This window comes from Ischnura elegans, chromosome 1 (assembly GCF_921293095.1).
Source record: "Ischnura elegans chromosome 1, ioIscEleg1.1, whole genome shotgun sequence".
Classification (NCBI taxonomy): Eukaryota; Metazoa; Arthropoda; class Insecta; order Odonata; family Coenagrionidae; genus Ischnura; species Ischnura elegans.
The window spans coordinates 111035973-111053529 of NC_060246.1; the positions used below are offsets into that span (position 1 = coordinate 111035973).

General features: G+C 34.7%; 1 protein-coding gene across 2 annotated transcripts in view; it reads left to right on the forward strand.

Annotated features, from left to right (window-relative positions):
- LOC124167969 (relaxin receptor 2-like) overlaps positions 1-17557 on the forward strand; it is a 79678-nt gene that overhangs the window by 52740 nt on the left and 9381 nt on the right. For both annotated transcript variants that reach the window (XM_046546045.1, XM_046546052.1), the window contains exons 4-18: positions 1423-1497; positions 3246-3351; positions 3559-3627; positions 8792-8863; positions 9242-9385; positions 11705-11773; positions 11868-11939; positions 12235-12306; positions 12470-12541; positions 12923-12994; positions 13955-14026; positions 14217-14284; positions 15477-15725; positions 15809-15954; positions 16053-16203. In XM_046546045.1, coding sequence (XP_046402001.1) covers positions 1423-1497; positions 3246-3351; positions 3559-3627; positions 8792-8863; positions 9242-9385; positions 11705-11773; positions 11868-11939; positions 12235-12306; positions 12470-12541; positions 12923-12994; positions 13955-14026; positions 14217-14284; positions 15477-15725; positions 15809-15954; positions 16053-16203 — 1509 coding nt within the window. The remainder of the gene's footprint in view (positions 1-1422; positions 1498-3245; positions 3352-3558; positions 3628-8791; positions 8864-9241; positions 9386-11704; positions 11774-11867; positions 11940-12234; positions 12307-12469; positions 12542-12922; positions 12995-13954; positions 14027-14216; positions 14285-15476; positions 15726-15808; positions 15955-16052; positions 16204-17557) is intronic.

Below are 17557 nucleotides of genomic sequence, written 5' to 3' on the forward strand. Positions count from 1 at the left end.
TTAAAAAGATTTGAATTATTTGTAGGCTAACATTTTAGTAGATTGGAAAGAAATTCCGGAGAAAGTCGAGTTCAAGATGTCATCATCTTACCGGTTTCGATTCTAATTACACGTCAGCATGAGTTATTGGTTTCTTGCTTTCATAATTTCCCTTGATAGATAGCAGGTATCCTCGTTTCCCATGAGGATCTGATTGTCTTTTTACGTGGACTTTGTCGATATTTCTTTTCTCCTAAGTATTGGATTTGACCTATTCGTATCAACTGTGCAGTATTCCACTTGGGTCATACTTCCCTCGAGTATCCGTCTAGCGCAGTCTTCTCAATTTAATATCTGTATCCAGCTGCAGAAATTTTATTCTCTGTCTCTCTCTTAGCTCTATTTATATATATATATATATATATATTATATATATATATATATATATATATATATATATATATATAATATCTGAATGATGGGAAAGACCTTTTATTTTTTCAGATTCTACAGAAGTGAAATATGTAAGATATGTAAGCTCTCATTTTCATCCCTCTGAGTGAGCAGCCACCGCTGTTGTCATTCTAACTGACAAATAATATGGAATTAAAGCAAAGGAATGTAGTTATTAGATTTAGTCCTGAATTAGAAGGTGTAGCGCTGATCAGTGGCGGATCTATGGGGGGACTAAGGTGGCTAAGGACCCCACCCCCTTGGATATCCAATTTACACAGATAGAATGGTAATTTTATTCGAACCCCCACTACTGCTGGGAGTTTACCTCATACTTCGCCCACCCCCTTTTCCCTTTCCTAGATCCGCTACTGGCGTCGATAGTATCACAACTTTAATATCAAGAAGTAATAGCAAGAAGTAATATCAAGATCAAGACTGATACATATAGTGAGTGGTATGTGTGTTTAAGAATCCATCTACATTATATACACTGTATCTATAAAACTGCGCTTATTGTTAGTACTATATTCAATGAAAGTGAATCAAGATCTTCATCAAGAATTATTTTCGGAAAGAACTTCATTTTTATTGGTACTTTACTTTTATGTAGTTTTTTATACCCTTTTGATATAATACATCAGATCAAAAAGAAAAATTGTGTGTGGTGGCGTAAATTATGTCCTTGACTCGTTCTTCAGAAACATTCAGGCATATAATTAATATTATATGCATTGCGGTTCTTGTGAATACCTGTTTTAGACCAAAGAATTCAATAATTTTGTTCGAATAATTCGGCCTTTTTATTAATAAATTCATATTCTAAAGGCTATATATCTTGTCTATATAATCACCCTGTTATAGCTTTTAGATTCGATTCACTGTGATATTTTTATTAGAGCTATATTATTTATTATACTCCCTTATTGATTAATGATTTTTAAACTAAAACCGCCTTTCTAAGGGGTGTATTTCTTTTCCTAATTCCAGCCGACTTGCACGGGAGCATGATGTTGAATTCGATCATGTCCTCCAAAAGGAATCTGTCGGAGAATTCGACGTGTCGTAAGTATTCGTCAAGAAATTTCTGATTAGGTTGCATGTATTTAGTTTATTGTTCTCAGGTATTTATAAATCTGTTCGCGTTTGGAATTGGATATTTTTAAATAAGCAGTCTCCCTGTATGTTTAAAATCAATTCTGAGAAGCAATTTCTCGCTCTGAAATCGCTGTTTTTTTTCTAAGAGACGAAAATAATCTCAATGTGACCTCATATTTTTTCTTCCTCCTTCAATAGAGGCCTAATAAATTTTCACCATGTATTCCGTCCAGTGTCCATCCCCGAAGATAATAATTTTCTTTAATATTCCTCTCCTATCATATGCTGATTTTCGGAAATTGGAGACGGACCTCTATTAACGACTGCCAAGCGCTTTTCTTACCTCCATTTCGTGAGTTTTTGTCGAAATCCGAAAAACGTACTTTCATTTCGAAGTTCTCGTGGTTCTCTATCAGGAAGTAAGGACACGGTAGGTGCTGAATGATAGCTAATTTTATCCCCATATCAGAAAGGAGAAATCTACGGGAGGATAATTTTGTCTAGGAAGTGGAAAAATTTCAGCGATTTTAAATGGAAAATTTTTTACCATGAGTGATTTTTACATCAAACAAGGAGACCTTTTGCAATGAATAGGTGGTATTTTATCCATAGGATTGTCTCATTAATGCATGCGAATCCTCACCACTTACCTTTCGCGCCTATTTTTGTGCTAAATATAATTATCTGACATTGTGAGTTAAAATCCTGTGTTATTGTGAGTTAAAATCCTGCATTGTCTCTCGGGGTTGCCACTCCTTACAAGTCGAAAGCATTTTTTCGTCATTGCAGCGTAATTAAACTTTCCAGGGTACTAATAATTACATTAAAAATTAAAAAGTAAGCTTTTACGATTCGTCGAGATTTTTGACCCAATGGATTCCAAAAGGCCCCATTCAGATCAAAATTAACTAAAGCCAGATGGCCCGTAACGGTGTATCTCTTATTTTTTTAACGGATTCCTTAAATAAAATCTAGTTTTAATCGTCATTCCTCTGAGGTCGTTCATTAACGGAGACTAAAATCACTCAATTTTTTGTGTTTAAAACCCCTATATTTAACGCTCAATAGCGTTTTTTTTATTTGAATTGTGAAAGCGAATTCTTAAACGCGGTTGAAGAGGTCGTGGAACTACGTGTCTCTCCTGGGACCTTAATTACGTGGTGTCTGGGACCTTAACTTTCCGGGAGAGGGCTCCCCTCCTTACTTTTGCAACCAAGAACAATAAATTTTGACAGATGTTTCGTACTCCAGGTCTGTCTGGACTCCCTCGCAAAAAATCATGCGTAGGACTAATAGAGAGAAATTTTTTGTTTAAATCGGTAGGAATTAGGGCTGAAGTTTTTTCCTTCCCAAGAGCATATTTTTCATGATAACGAAAGTACACGAAAAACATTTTGTCATATACTCCGAACATGTTTGAACTCATTTCCTTAAAATAACGGCAGGGGTTGTGAAAATTTAAAATTCGTCGTGACTGACCCACATTGCTGGATATTTTTCCAAGATGGTCGCATCTTCTTCATCATTTTATCTGAGTTTTTGTTGGATTTTTAACTTTAGGTTTTTCATTTTGGAAAACAGCCGATTTTCAACGCACAATTTGGTAAAGTTTAAAAAATCAACAATTAAGCAATTTTTCTTGCAATTTTTTTCTCATATAACGGATTATTATGCGGTGTTTCGAATTTAGTCCCCCTTTTCATTTTCACTTACAGAGATAAGTGACTATCCAGAGGAATGCTTCTGTGAGTACGCCACGCATCTCATCTGTGAAGGCATGGATAGAATTCCCGATCAAGTCACACCAACTGTTACCAGAATGTGAGTCTTTTTGACTGATCATGTCTGCAGGTGGAGGGGTTAATTTGGCATTCATAATATTAAATGTATTCATTTAGTTGAATACCATGCTTCAGCATTAACCAGAGCTTTTAGTTTGAAATTTTGACTTATACTCTTTCGTACTAACACGCATAAATTGTTCATTCTTAAATACAACATCCGATGATATTCGTTCATGTATTCCAGGATCCTATCAAACAACTCCATCAGACAGATAAACCCTGAAGCATTTTCGCAGTATCGTCTGGAGCTTATGTAAGTATGCTGAATGTTTCTAGTCTCCGTACAAGGGATGTTGGAATCTTTAATCGTAATAAGGTCATTGCGAGATGACTACCGGGATAAAAGGATATAGCGAGAACTTTCTGTGCAGGGATGGTCTGGAGTGATTGGGGGCCCTCGGCTGGGGCCCATGATGGGCCCCCCCTTACCGGGGTATTCTGGCGTCCTCCCCCGGAAAATTGTGGAAAATTGCCACCCTGGAAATGGATTTTGACGCTATATTCTGGCTCTTAAAAACCAGATAAAAGTTAATAAAACTAGCTATTTCTAAAGAAAAATTACTACAAAAAGGTGATAATTTCACAGCTTATACAATTAGATGTTGTATTAAGGTTTTATTTTATTTATTACATATTGAATTTGTCCCTTGAAACTGCGCCGAAATCTAATAATAATCCTCTAAAAACCCCTTTTCGAATAACCTTTCCAAAAAAGCATCAGCTTCTCTTTTATCTTCAAATACCTGCATTTTTTATTTTTGTCTAATCTTTTTACACTGAGTATGTTGTAAATAAAGCAACTCATGATAACGTATATGGTATTATAATCACAAAAATTTTGGTTAAAGTGTTCGGAGCCTTTTTTTATGACACCTTTCATATATGCTTCACGATAGACGCGAGTGTTGTGGGGCTCCCTAAGCTCAGGGCCCTTGGCGATTGCCGACAGACCGTCAGTTACGTGAAAATAAAGAATTTTTTTCAATAAAAATGGCAACTCATGTGTATTTGAAAGGCGAATATTTTCATACGTCTATAATCATCATTGTCGATTTGATATTTGTGAAAGCTTGTGTTATAATACTTCGTTATAGAGACCGGTGCAATTATCGAATCCTTTGATTAGACTACAAGTAGGTGCCTTCATATAGCTCGAATCGACTCCCCTGCCCTCCTTTTGATACAAGGCCATAACCAGAAAATTGAGCGAGGGTTATTTGGAGAGCGCATGTTTTATAATACTTCGTTATCGCCGCTGCAATTTTCGAATCCTCTGATTAGACTTAGAACCCTTGAAAAACTAGTAGGTGCCATCATATGGCTCTCATAAACTCCCATGCCCTCAATTTTATAGAACAATTTGACGAACGATTCGCATTCTAAATTTAATTGGTTTTTAGCTAAATCGATCGACCTTTTAGGTCCATATGAGGAATGTGGTTCTAAAATTAATGAAATGGCCACTCACTTTCTCGGTTTATACGTTCGAGGACCTTACAAATATCTGCATCCCAATAGGATAGGAGGTTTTTAGGTATTCATTTCGCTACATCAATTATATTGAAGGAGCTAGAATCACTTTACATCATTGTTTATGCTTTCACTTTTTCATTTTCGGTTTTCGGAAATTATATGGGGCCATGGGGCGATACGATTTCCAGCATTCAGGCGTAAAGACTAGGGTGCCTCGTTTAGCCACTTTTTTAATCGTAATAACCGGCAAAAGTTTCGTACCCGGGTGGGTATTATAGATATGATTTTTTTCAAAATCGGTTAATATCTTCTGTTCGCCATTTTGTCTTGAAATTTCGAAATTTTTAACGAAAAGCGTTAAAAATGTAAATAATTTAAATTTGGTTTTATTAAGCACTCATTTTTTTCCAATCGAGTATAACATTGGTCTTTGCTTGATATTTTAGACCAAATACGTCAGCTCTATTGCGTTTAATTATCGAGAAAATGACCTTTTACCGTGTCCCCGAAAGCAGTTTTGTGTGGTAGGCAACCCGCAGCACCCCGCCTCATTGTACGACATGCATGCGATAAATAACGCGAAATAGAGATGCTTTTAAGTCAAAAACCACAGCTAACAGAGTTTTTAGGTTGCAAATTTCGACTGAGAAACCTAACAAGAAATTCATCGAAATAGTGACATTTATATTAAAAGTCTATGTAGTGATGCAGTACAGGATCAGGACTCAATATTCAATCGCCGATGGTGATCGTCACGTCTGTGTGACCATTCATAGGTATAGATACTTGCCAAGGAAGCACCAAGCACCCTAGTAAAGACATCTGGAAGGGACGGGAGCATTTGTGTTGAGATGAAAGGAGGAGGATTGAGAAGAGCACCTCATGCTGTAACAATAATCCGGTCGTTGTTCTAATTTTTCCGTGATGCAAATGATCATTTTTGTCCGATCGCAAAATGGAAAATGCTATGTTTGATTTAACATTTTCCCGGCGAACAGAATGAATAAAATTTTCTCGGGTTTCCGCGCGGTAAGAAAATCTTAGAGTATTTATATGTTTCGGGTTCCAGGGCCGGCCCTAGCAGGTGCGGGGCTAGGGGCGAATTTTCAGTGCGGGGCCCTTCACTTAAAATATTAAACTCTACACGCCATCCACAAACTCGAGCATTTTGAATCCCTACCACTCTCTGGCTAAGTATGTGTTCCCCTCCCAAATTCAGACTTCGTAATTACAGCGTTATGATACCTTGATTCAAAACTATCGTATATTTTAATTTTTTTTCACGAACGCGGGGCCCGGGGCTGCCGCCCTAAGGCCGGCCCTGTCCGGTTCCGTCTCGTCACCCATTCTCAAGGCTACTGAATAAATATTTTGACTTCCGGATAGGCGGGAAAATGCTGCCGTTTTCTAAATCGAACGGCACTCTTCAAGACGTGTTGCTATCAAATGTTTTATGGAACATGTAATAGCGACGATTTATTAGAAAATTGCTTGGAAATAGAAGATTCATAATTCCCCGCCCACCTCGAAGATTTCTATTGAGCCATAAAATTGCGACGTGACCTATTCATGTTCTCAGATTTGTGAAACATCCTCTAATAATCTTAAAATGGCTCTCAGACGGATCTCAAGCCCAATTTTCTGACCAAATTCATATTTCGACGCAACATGGTACCAAACACCTCGTCAAAATAACGTTATACCACCATTTTGAATTTGACCCTTTTTGGGCCTTTTGAGTAACATAGCGTATTGTTTCTGATAGATGCATAGCATTATTTTTTTGATATCTAGATTTGGGGCCTTATGACTCGAAACCCGGCTTGGCAGCAAGCAAAATCGGATTCAGCTGGGTCAATTTACCCTGAAAGCAGTGTTTGGCTAACTTTATCAATGAATAGCATTGGGATTTTTCGATTTTATTCTGGAATATTTCTAGAGGAAGCGGTAATCACGTTACGAATGAAGTAGGTTGATGAATGAATGGGCTAATCAGCCAAGGCAGACTCTTAATAACTAATTAGTGAGGGAGTAGGGTTAAGTATGGTTTAGTAAACTGGGCTTAAGCACCTCCAAATTGTCGTCAGATTTCCCCATAAATATTGCGTACGCATGAATTTTTTACCGCTTAAACATTCATTAACAAATAAACATTTAGATAAAAACTTTTGCGTGGATAAGTTAATGTTTTTACAACCGTAGTGAATCGTAGCATTATTAGTCGTTATTGAAACAGCAAAAGTTCAGGAAACTTAAAGTCACACTCGGATGGATAATTGCTTTGTTTTTTTTTTTTTTTTTGTTTTTGATCTCAATTTTATTTTAAACCATTCTCTATCATCAATGGCGGGAGGATGCTATACCCAGACTCAAGCCTGGAACTAGGGCGGGGCAGTAGGGGCACGTGCCCCGGGCAGCAAAATTTGAAAAGTTAAAAAAAATAAGTTATTTAATTTTTCTTATTAAATTATTTAGTGATAATTAATTTATAAATTATTAAACAATTATAGTGTCAATAAAACTTCTAAATAGCAAACATACGGTGTGTAATTTCAACTACCTCATCTAAAAAATTAGCTTGTGGATGAATTATATTTTAGTAGGGAGGGAGAGCACGGGGATGAGGGGAGGGGTGGCAAACTGATCTTTGCCCACCCTGACGAAACTCCTAGTTACGGCCCAGGCTACTCAGGTTTTCGCCTGTTTTTAAGTAATTTATTTTGCAGTTTATAGCCGCCCATATGTTCAATTTCAATCAATTACCGATATGTTTCAATTTATAAAAAATGTTGGACATATGCTTTAAATATACCATATGAATGTTCATATCCCGGCTCCTCCTTATTTATATTTTTGTGATACAGTATCACGAAAATATAAATAAGGAGGAGCCGGTATAAGATCCAGATATTCCCGATAGCACGTAAGCTTTAGTTTTAAATTGTTACTCTAAAATTGTCCAAATTATAACACTTCTTACGTACACTCGAGAGCTACTTCATTAACCTTTTAACTTCAAAATATATAGAATCATTAAATTAGTTTCTGCATTGCTATATATTTTTGTAGTTATTATTATATCCCTTTAACGTCAGGTGTGCCGAATTCGGCACATACCTTCAGAATCATTTTGCCTCAGTAGTCAAGTAAGTTATTTCACTATTTCCTGTTTTGATGTTTTCGGCACGTTCTTATCTGCCGACAGTGATAAGTTTTGATGTCAAGCGAGGAAAGCTAGAACTCCGGAAAAAGTCAAAGCAAACCACATTGAAGATTGTCTACTTGCTGTGTTTTCCTTTTAGTTTTTGGCTTCCCTAGGTAATTTTATATGTATCTAAAATTTTATCTGTATTCCTCTTAGAGTACTGAAATGTTACATGTAATCATGACGTATTAAACTTTGAGATTATTTTAAATTGAAGGGAGATAGGAGTGTGAAATTCTTCGCATTGGGATTCTACGGAATGACAGCAATGTAAGGCAATAAATCGCGATCGAAATCTGATGTCTAATATTTCATAAATACACTTCATTATGTCATCATAGTTATGTAATTGAGAGTAAGTTGTAGTTATTTGGCTAAGTTCTAACATTTATACATGGCATTATTATGTAGATGTTTTTTACTCTGCTGGCATTTCAAAAATGAATCCCATTTATTTTTATGCGAAAAGGAGGAGGGATGTTGTTCTAAGTGTGATTTGGACTGACAGTGAACCATTACAAAATACAGCCTTAAGAAAACGTACCTTACTTATAAAGGTTTTAAATAAGTGACAATGTAATGATAACCTCATTATTGATGGTTTTACATTGTATGAGATTCTTTAAAGTGCTTGAAAATAAATGTATGTTGTTTATACAGAATGCAAATTGGTTGCTATGGTATGAATGGCAAATTCTTGTCAATTATACCTTAACCTGATATTTTAATTTCATTTTAGACATTTGGATGGCAATGGAATCACTCATCTTGAACCGGGAGTGTTCAACTCTCAAACGAGCTTGGAAAAATTGTAAGTACAGCATGTTGGCAACACTGAGGGAATATTTTAAATTTTTTATCCTCCCCTTTTTTATGAAAGCATTCTTACTCACTCATTTTACCCAATAGTTATTAATATTTTCCTGTCGTAGTCTCTAATCAGTTCACATCAGTGTAAACACCAGTAATAAAACTGTTACACGATGATAAGAAACGACAAAGACTGAATTTTTTTATCGTGGCCAACAAACATAAATGCAAAGGTCCATATGATCTTACTTAAACTACCTTCCTTAATTATAAAATTCCAAATCATCCTGTTAACTCCAGAGTAAAAATTTTAAATTGCATTGAAAATATATGAGATTTCTCTTTGTCTATATTATGTGCTGTGTGTTATCATTCACAGGTTTTTGAGATGGAACCAACTGACAGTGCTTCCTCTTGGAGTTTTCTCTGGATTAATTAATCTGAAGTGGCTACTTTTAAGCAATAATCGTCTCAAAAAGTTATCTCTCAGTTCGTGGGGTGATCTGCATTCTCTTCAATGGCTGTGAGTGTCAAAGTTATGTGTACATCAGTTTGTGTGTGGATTACCTTAGGCCAGAAATTTAATTCACCATTTAATTTGACATCCACCAAATATCCCATCAAATTTTACCTAAATTTTCGAGACTATTCTTATCCTTTTTGTTTTCAAATGCTTCAAAGGCACAAGCATAATGATATATACAGTAGAATCCTGATTTAAGGTTTTTCAGGGGGGACAAAATAAAAAACACTAAATGCGGAAAAACACTAAATGAGGACCTGCCATTTTTTTCAGGTTTTAGGGTCTGTAATGATTGAAATGGCTTTTTATGAATAAAAAATATTATTTTAAGTAACTAAAAGGTGCTGAATGCAGCAAAAAATTCTTTAATGAAATGTTCTCTGCCCTATGAAGGTTGGATAATACTTTTCAGGAATCAGCTAAAAAAAATGGGTAGTAAAAATAAGTAATGAGAAGATGACAATTGTTTTAATGAAATATTGTAAGAAAATTCTAATAAACATCAACTTAAAAGCATTCCCACACAGATTATTATTATGGACATTAGTGATTCCATTTTTATGCATATTTCAGTGGTCTCGATGAAATTTAGAATTTTTTCTGTAAAAGTGACATGTAGGTGACAATAGCATTTCTAATATAATAAGAAAAGGTGTAAGTAGGTACTCGTAAAATCATGAGGAATGAGTGAAATAAAGGGACAGCAGAAGATCGCTAACCCCGAATTCTCAACTACCGAATATCTAGTAAAAGGGAGGTTTTCTGGAATTTTGCCAACTTAACGTTTTCTGTTGCCTCGGCGAAACAAGGGATTTATGAGCTTTTAAAAAGCCTCCTATGCACACATTTTGGATTTCGAGGTCATCCAAAAAAGTAGAATCTTATTTCTAGTATGCGTACAAGTCGATGGTGATTTAACACGATGATAACACCAGATTCGTTGTCATATATCCGCGGCCTTATGCAGGTCGAATGGAGCCGCGAGAAGTTGCTTACGCGGCGCGCTGATCACCTTGACTCCGACTCGCCTTGTTTCTCGGCAGCTTTTAATAAAATTTGGTTGGACCTTGAATGACGATTAGCTAAACTCTGTTAAGTGAAAAGGTTTAATCTTCAACAGAACTGGATTTCATCCGAAAAATTGTCAGTGCCTCTGGAGTTTGGCAATTTCGTCAGGGTTATGATGTCGAAGTCAACCGCCAAGGGATACCTGCCGGATTTTCGTATTTTTCCGCGCTCGTCTATTCTACCGTGAGTATGCGGTGATTTTTTTTCCAGCATGAGCGATCTATTTAGAGTCATGGACCGTGATAGTTCGTCAAAACTCCGATTGTCATTCTCTTTTGACATTAATTAGCACTCGATAAATATTTTTGAATCGACAGCGATATCAACCAGCCTCATGTCGATAAATTTGCTCCGGGATATCTAAACTACGATGTAAAATACTGTTGTTCCGTAGGGAAAGAATGCTCTCACTCACGGTCATGACAGGGGAAACACTTCCTCTGTTCTTTCGCTGTTCCTCCGTGGAAACTGACCTTCGAATGGATTGTAGAAAGAATCTTCTAGTGAACTGCGCAATTGATATTGGGTCTCCTCTTTTGAAAAGAGAAAGTAGCCGACTGGAAAAATATTGGGCTAATAATCGATTGCCCGTTGGGAGTAGAGTTGAAAGGAGCATAAGCCATCAATTGAAAACATAACGAGAAAACCATTATTGTAGCGGCCCTAGCGGAGGATAACTCGTGTCATCAGTCGTCACGTATCATCGAAGTCAAGTTCAAGAAGTGAAGGATAAGGTAGTTCGAGGTTATTAAGGGATGACTTTGCTCCATTAGATCGGATCTGATACAAAAAGTGCCCGGTGTTTGGATCAGAAGGGGAGCGAAACGTTACGAGAAGACTAATCACCCTACTTGCGAGTTGAAGGTCGCAGCGCTGCGCTCGCGGAAGAAAGCAGTTGAAGAAGCGTTCCCCGATAGATTCTATCGACTCTTGGTAAACTTTCATCAGACTGTTCTTGTTGATGAGCATAAATTCGAAGATTTGGATGAACCGTCATGAAAAAACGTTAAATCGGGCAAAAAATTCTTGAGCGGGACAAATTTTTACGGCCATAAATGCGGAAAAACGCAAAATGCGGAAACACTAAATACGGATAATTTTTACATTGTCCTAATAGGAAATGAATCGGGACCGCAAAAAATAAACGCTAAATGCGGAAAAACGTTAAATGCGAAGACGTTAAATCCGGATTCGACTGTATTTCGTCTCTTCTAAGTAAAAGTGTATTTCATTTATTTCTGTTCTTTACAGCTTTCTTTCCTCAAATGAGTTGACTTTAGAGGAGGAAACTTTCCCATCCATACATGATCAGTTAGAAGTGTAAGTTTGTTGACATTTCTCGTGTCTTTGAGAAATTTGGAGATATTAGATGGATTTATTTTTTTATTAATTACATTATATTTATGAATTCCAGGTTCCTTCGTGACAATAAAATTGAGAGTATCAAAGAAGATACTTTCAAAAAATTAAGTGGACTAATTTTGTTGTGAGTATGCTCCCCTTCATAGGCAGATTAAAGGGGGGGGTTCAGGGGCACATGTATGTAGTGAAAAGGTGTGGCATAGCCCTCAATTGATTTCTATCATCCTGGAAATAATTTAAGATGATGCAGTTTCTCGCTTCTTATGCCTAAATTTATTTTTATCTACCCTTTTATCATCGCCTCAAATCAAATTCTTTGTAGTTATGTAAATGTATTTCAGATTTACTGCGATGAATATTATCACATTTTTACTGTGCAAGCTCCTTCAGTACTGAATTGGAAATTTTTATTTCTTTAGGGACCTCAGAAGTAACAAAATTAAATTCATTCATGAGAAGGCATTTTCCGGTAATAGTCTCCTGACTGAGCTGTAAGTATTTTGAGTGCTTTGGAAAAAGATTATCTCTTTGAAATTTCGGTTTTATTTTGTCACATTTTGGAGACCATACATGTTGTATACATGCTTTGGAGACCATACATACTGTATGTTAGGCATGTGTCCAGTAAATACATTCACATGCCTCATTTTTTAGGGATCTGAGTCACAATCAACTTTCAACTCTATCCACTGATACCTTCAATGGACTACGCAATCTCTCCAAACTGTAAGAACTTGATTTTAAGTAGTTATAGACACATTTTTTGTGTATTTTGCCTCAAAATTTTTCCTTAAGTGAGTTATTTTTTGCAATGTCCTAATTCCCATGTTTACTTTTGAAATTTGTGCTGCTTTATACTGAACTGCTGAATGAGTAAAATAAAATAGTTCTGCAGAAGTGTATTTATCAATATCCTCAGTATTTTAGAGCCTTTTATTACAGCATGCCATTTTTATGAAATACTCCTCATGCATGTTGATATAGGGCCATTCCTGCATGTAAGCACACAACTGTCTTTATAAATATTAAGGACAGGCCTATATAGATTTATTTGATTCATGATTAATAGAATTTTCTTTTCAAAGCATTTCATTTATTTTCTTACAGCTCTTTGGGATATAATGAAAATCTCGAAATAAGTGCTAATATTTTGGATGGCCTTTGGAGTTTATCATCACTGTGAGTATACACATAAGCTCAATTTGTCTGTCTGGATAAATATTTTTATTGTATCCTGACAAAATGTCAAATTAAAATCACTTCTCTCTCATCCAAAATGGATGTACTCGTATTGACACATGTTGACGTAAGTTTATCTCTTGCAGTATTACTTAATTGGTTAAGTCTAATTGAGAATTAGGATAACATGCTCAAAAATAGTTATATCTCCAATCAAATTTTCATAGTCTAATAACCATATAGGCATACACACTACATTATCAAGTCATGGCCTTTTGAGGAGGAAACTAGTTTCAAAATTTACATAGGCTCTTTTTAAAATTATGTGGAAAACTTCTCTTCCCTCCAATGGAAAAATCCTTCTTATCAGTGAAGTAATCGGTAGAGTAGTATGTTCATTTTCCTGTCGATTATGATGGTTTAAACTTTTTATTTATGTGTAATGTTAATGAAGTGGGCATTCACAAACTATGTTCTTGTGAACTAGAGATTTGAGTTACTGGTGCTCTTGTTGAAAATAATCATAGAATTATTATCCTGCTTCACAGATCACTAGTATCAAAATATTTTACTGTCAGTAAATTGAGAATTAAATATATCTAATGTCAAAAATTGTGTATAATATTAAATTTAATTTGCATTAGTAGCCACACATTCAGTTTAAATTAAAGTTCTTGGATGGATAATCATAGAATTATTATCCTGGTGATAAAAATTAATTCTTTAAATCACTAATATCAAAATATTTTACTGTCAGTAAGTTGAGAATTAAATATATCGAATGTCAAAAATTGTGTATAATTTTAAATTTAATTTGCATTAGTAGCCACACATTCAGTTTAAATTCAAGTTCTTGGATGGATAAATAGCGTACACTTACGGGCTTATGGAGAATTCATCAATTGCTATTTCAATTCCATTTAGTAAATACTTGTAAAGTCAAATGTTATGCACCAACAGGGATATGCAGTCAGCTGAACTGAAAGATATGGATTCTGAAATTTTTTCAAAGCTGAAGAAGTTAGAGTTTGTGTGAGTACCTTCATGTGGATTGAAATTGAGGTTATGATGCATTTGTGAAATAATTTTATGATGGATTTTATTTTTTTAATGCATTCTTATTTTAATGTACAGTTACTCAAAAGTAGAAATTAGCGTTAATGCATGAACATAAATTAAATAATGCCATTCTTAGACATAGTTTCTTTTTTCCTATTTGAAGATACTTCAAGAGCTTCTATTTCTGCACTTTTACTCCTCATGTTCCTAAGTGCAAGCCAAATACGGATGGTAAGTCGTATCACCAATTCATTTACTTTATGAAAAATAGGTAACTGTAAAAAGTAAATATTGATACTTTTTCCTCTTATATTTAATTATTCCTGTTCCATCTATAGAAATTTACCTTAAAACAGTTCTATTTCTAGTTCTCGTTAATACATGAGTTTTCACATTCGATTATTTTGGGCAAGCATATTCTTTTGTTGTTTATTAAAATTGATTCATTTTGTTGAAATTAATATATATTAGCCAACCTCAAGACATGAAATCTGTAGTTTTTTATGAGGGTGAAACTTTTGAAGGTCTAAATAATATCCTCATTGCATTTCTATGGCCTACAATGAGGAACTTCTGTCATAGCCTCAATAAAAAGCTTTTTGTGGTATTAATCATTTTGCACCATTCATATGATGTCTTCACTTTGCATTTATTGGCAAAAATACATGAATATCCTTGAGTGAATACTTGACATGGACACCAACGTCATATTATTTGAATTAGTCATTAATAACAGAGAATGTTTTCTCATATATTATATAATTTTGTAAGAAATCCTTAATTATCATGAAATTATTTTTGGTAATATCTTCAATCAAACTAATATCTTTTAATTCTTCTTTTTGAGAAATCTAATTCTTAAAAAAATTTTAGTTTCAAAATTAACAGAATGAGGTACAATATTGTATTCTTATTTGTAATTGCATTTATTGACTAATCTATCCTTTTTTGTGTTTTGTTTTATTGCTTTTTGATCGAAGTAATTAAGTAAGATATAAAATATAACTATTTAAAATCTTCTTAAATTATAGTTTACTGGCCAAAATTCCGAAAAAAGGCTTCGACGCCAAATAAAAATAATTTGTCATTTGCTCTAAAACTGGAGAGTTTTGACTACTTCTGTTAAGTAATCTGATTAATTTCTTTAAGTCTACTCCAGTGCATAAACACTATTAATTTGAGTGTATCAAAATTAATTAAAAATATTATTTGGTTAATGTAATTTTTAATTTTTTCATTTATTTTTCCTTCATTGTTTTCTTCCTATTGATTTTCAAACAGCATCCATCTCGATTTATTCTTTTAATGTTCTGATATTGGCTTTGAATAGATTTGGCTCGTGGTTTTTATCCTGGAAAGTTTTATTCAAAAGCTGCCCCCTGCTGCCCACTTTGAGCACCTAAGCTACCAATTCCACCAATAGGTGTATCTTCAGGGGAGCATCTTCTGGTCCGGCCAATTCTTCAAATCTCTCTCTGGCTGGTAGCATCACTTACATGTTTTGGAAACATAATTGTCTTGTTTGGCCGCCAGTATCTTCTATTCATCTCTACCAGTAGGCCCTTGAGCCAGTTTTCCAATTCTTTTCCATCAATCCATGCACTTGCCAGGCATTCATATCCTGATGAGAATCAAAATCATACACCAAGCCTTTTCATTCGAAATTTGGCAGGTAAGTGCTAAGATAATTTTAAGTTATGCATATAAATGTTGTTACTAGTGGATACATATCAATCAAATTTTATCTGTTTACAGCTTCAGATCTTCTTATGGGATTTTATCTTATTGTTATTGGTATAAAGGACATCTCATTTAGAGGTGTTTTCTATGAAAAAGCAAGGGAATGGATGGCATCCAAAACTTGTTCTTTGATTGGAATTTTAGCCATGACATCATCAGAGGTTAGCAAACACATTTCTTGCAGTAATTGAATTTGTTTTATATATAGAAGGTAAACTAAGACTTAGTAAGTTAACTGAGTTTTTTTTTATATCTTTAGGTTTCTGTCCTAATACTCACCTGCATGTCTTTGGAGAGATTTTTTGTGATTGCATCTGTCTTCTCAAACCCTTGGAGACCGGCAAAGAGAACTGCTAATACTACACTTGCAGCCATTTGGGTCATTGGTTTTTCTCTTTCAATTATTCCAGGTTAGTCCATTCTTGATATTTAGAAGCATTCCGGTAATTTTTTTATAAATATATGCTAAAAGTATTACTTGCTTGCACTATTGAAAATTTGGCAAAAAATTGAATTAATATTTTAATACCCATAGCCAAGCAAATTTAAGTACAGAAATATTGGCCCTTTCTACAACTTTGTGGCACTCGATATCAAGAATATGTCTTAAGCATATGTAGTTACATTATTTAAATTATAGGATGATTTGAAATAGTAATCCTATATCATAAAAAGTTTTGCTTTATGCTTAGGAATTCCAGAAACAATTAATTTTTACTCGCTCCGGATATGTGTTGTGATAAGCTTTCCCATTTTATAGCGAATACTTTAAATGATGCTTAGCATAGTGTGTTAAGAAAATTAGTACTCACAAATACTACTCAAATGAGTGAAACTATTAAACTACGATCTTTTCATAAAATGGTTTCTGGGGCTGCTTTTGAAGGAGGAATGGCACTTTAAATATATACAATGCATCAGAATAGATTAAATGTAGTCCATTGTAGACTTTAATATACAGGAAACAAAGTCTACTATAGCTTTGCAATGTTGGGTTTCTTTTTTTGCATATCATCTTCTTCAAAGATGAGACATGCATTATCACATAAATTAGAAGTCCTAGGAAGCTGATTAATAAACATGGTGGTCTGAAATACAAGCAAAGCAGAAACTTAGGTTATAATGGATCGATTTTAGGATGTGCCGTCTAAATCGTCATATAATGTTGAACTTCTTGCTATTCACAGAAATTAATATTTCCATAGCTTTTTATTTTTATTAAATATATGTTTTATTGATTCTTATCTATGAACTAAAAAACTCAAATCATACATTTATTTATCTAGTTAAGCAACTATTTTCTAACCTGATAAAAGCAAATAAAACATGCATTCATTCATTTGCACTCTTTTAATGACATCCATCATAACGGGGAAGTTGATGGAGGTTTTAACTTGTTCTCAGGCTCGAGAATATAACTCATCCTTAAGGTTATGTGACAGAAATGACGTATACGTATTGCGTGATGTCTAATAAACAGGATACTAGTGCTAAGTATTTCTTGAACCAATGGTTGAGAGAACATAATTTACTATAGAGCGTTCCACATTTAGTTGACAGTACGGGCCTTATGGATAACAGTGTTGCCAAGCTTCCGCTCCGCCGGCAGGCATCCTAACAGCGTATGCAACCACACACAATAGAGCGCCAAAATGGTTTAGTTCAAAAAGGAGTTAGGGATCGCACGAAAGACGGCGTAAATTGAGGAATTTTTTAGCGTAAATTACAATACCTTTGCTGCAATATATAAGGAAAAGTCTTTTG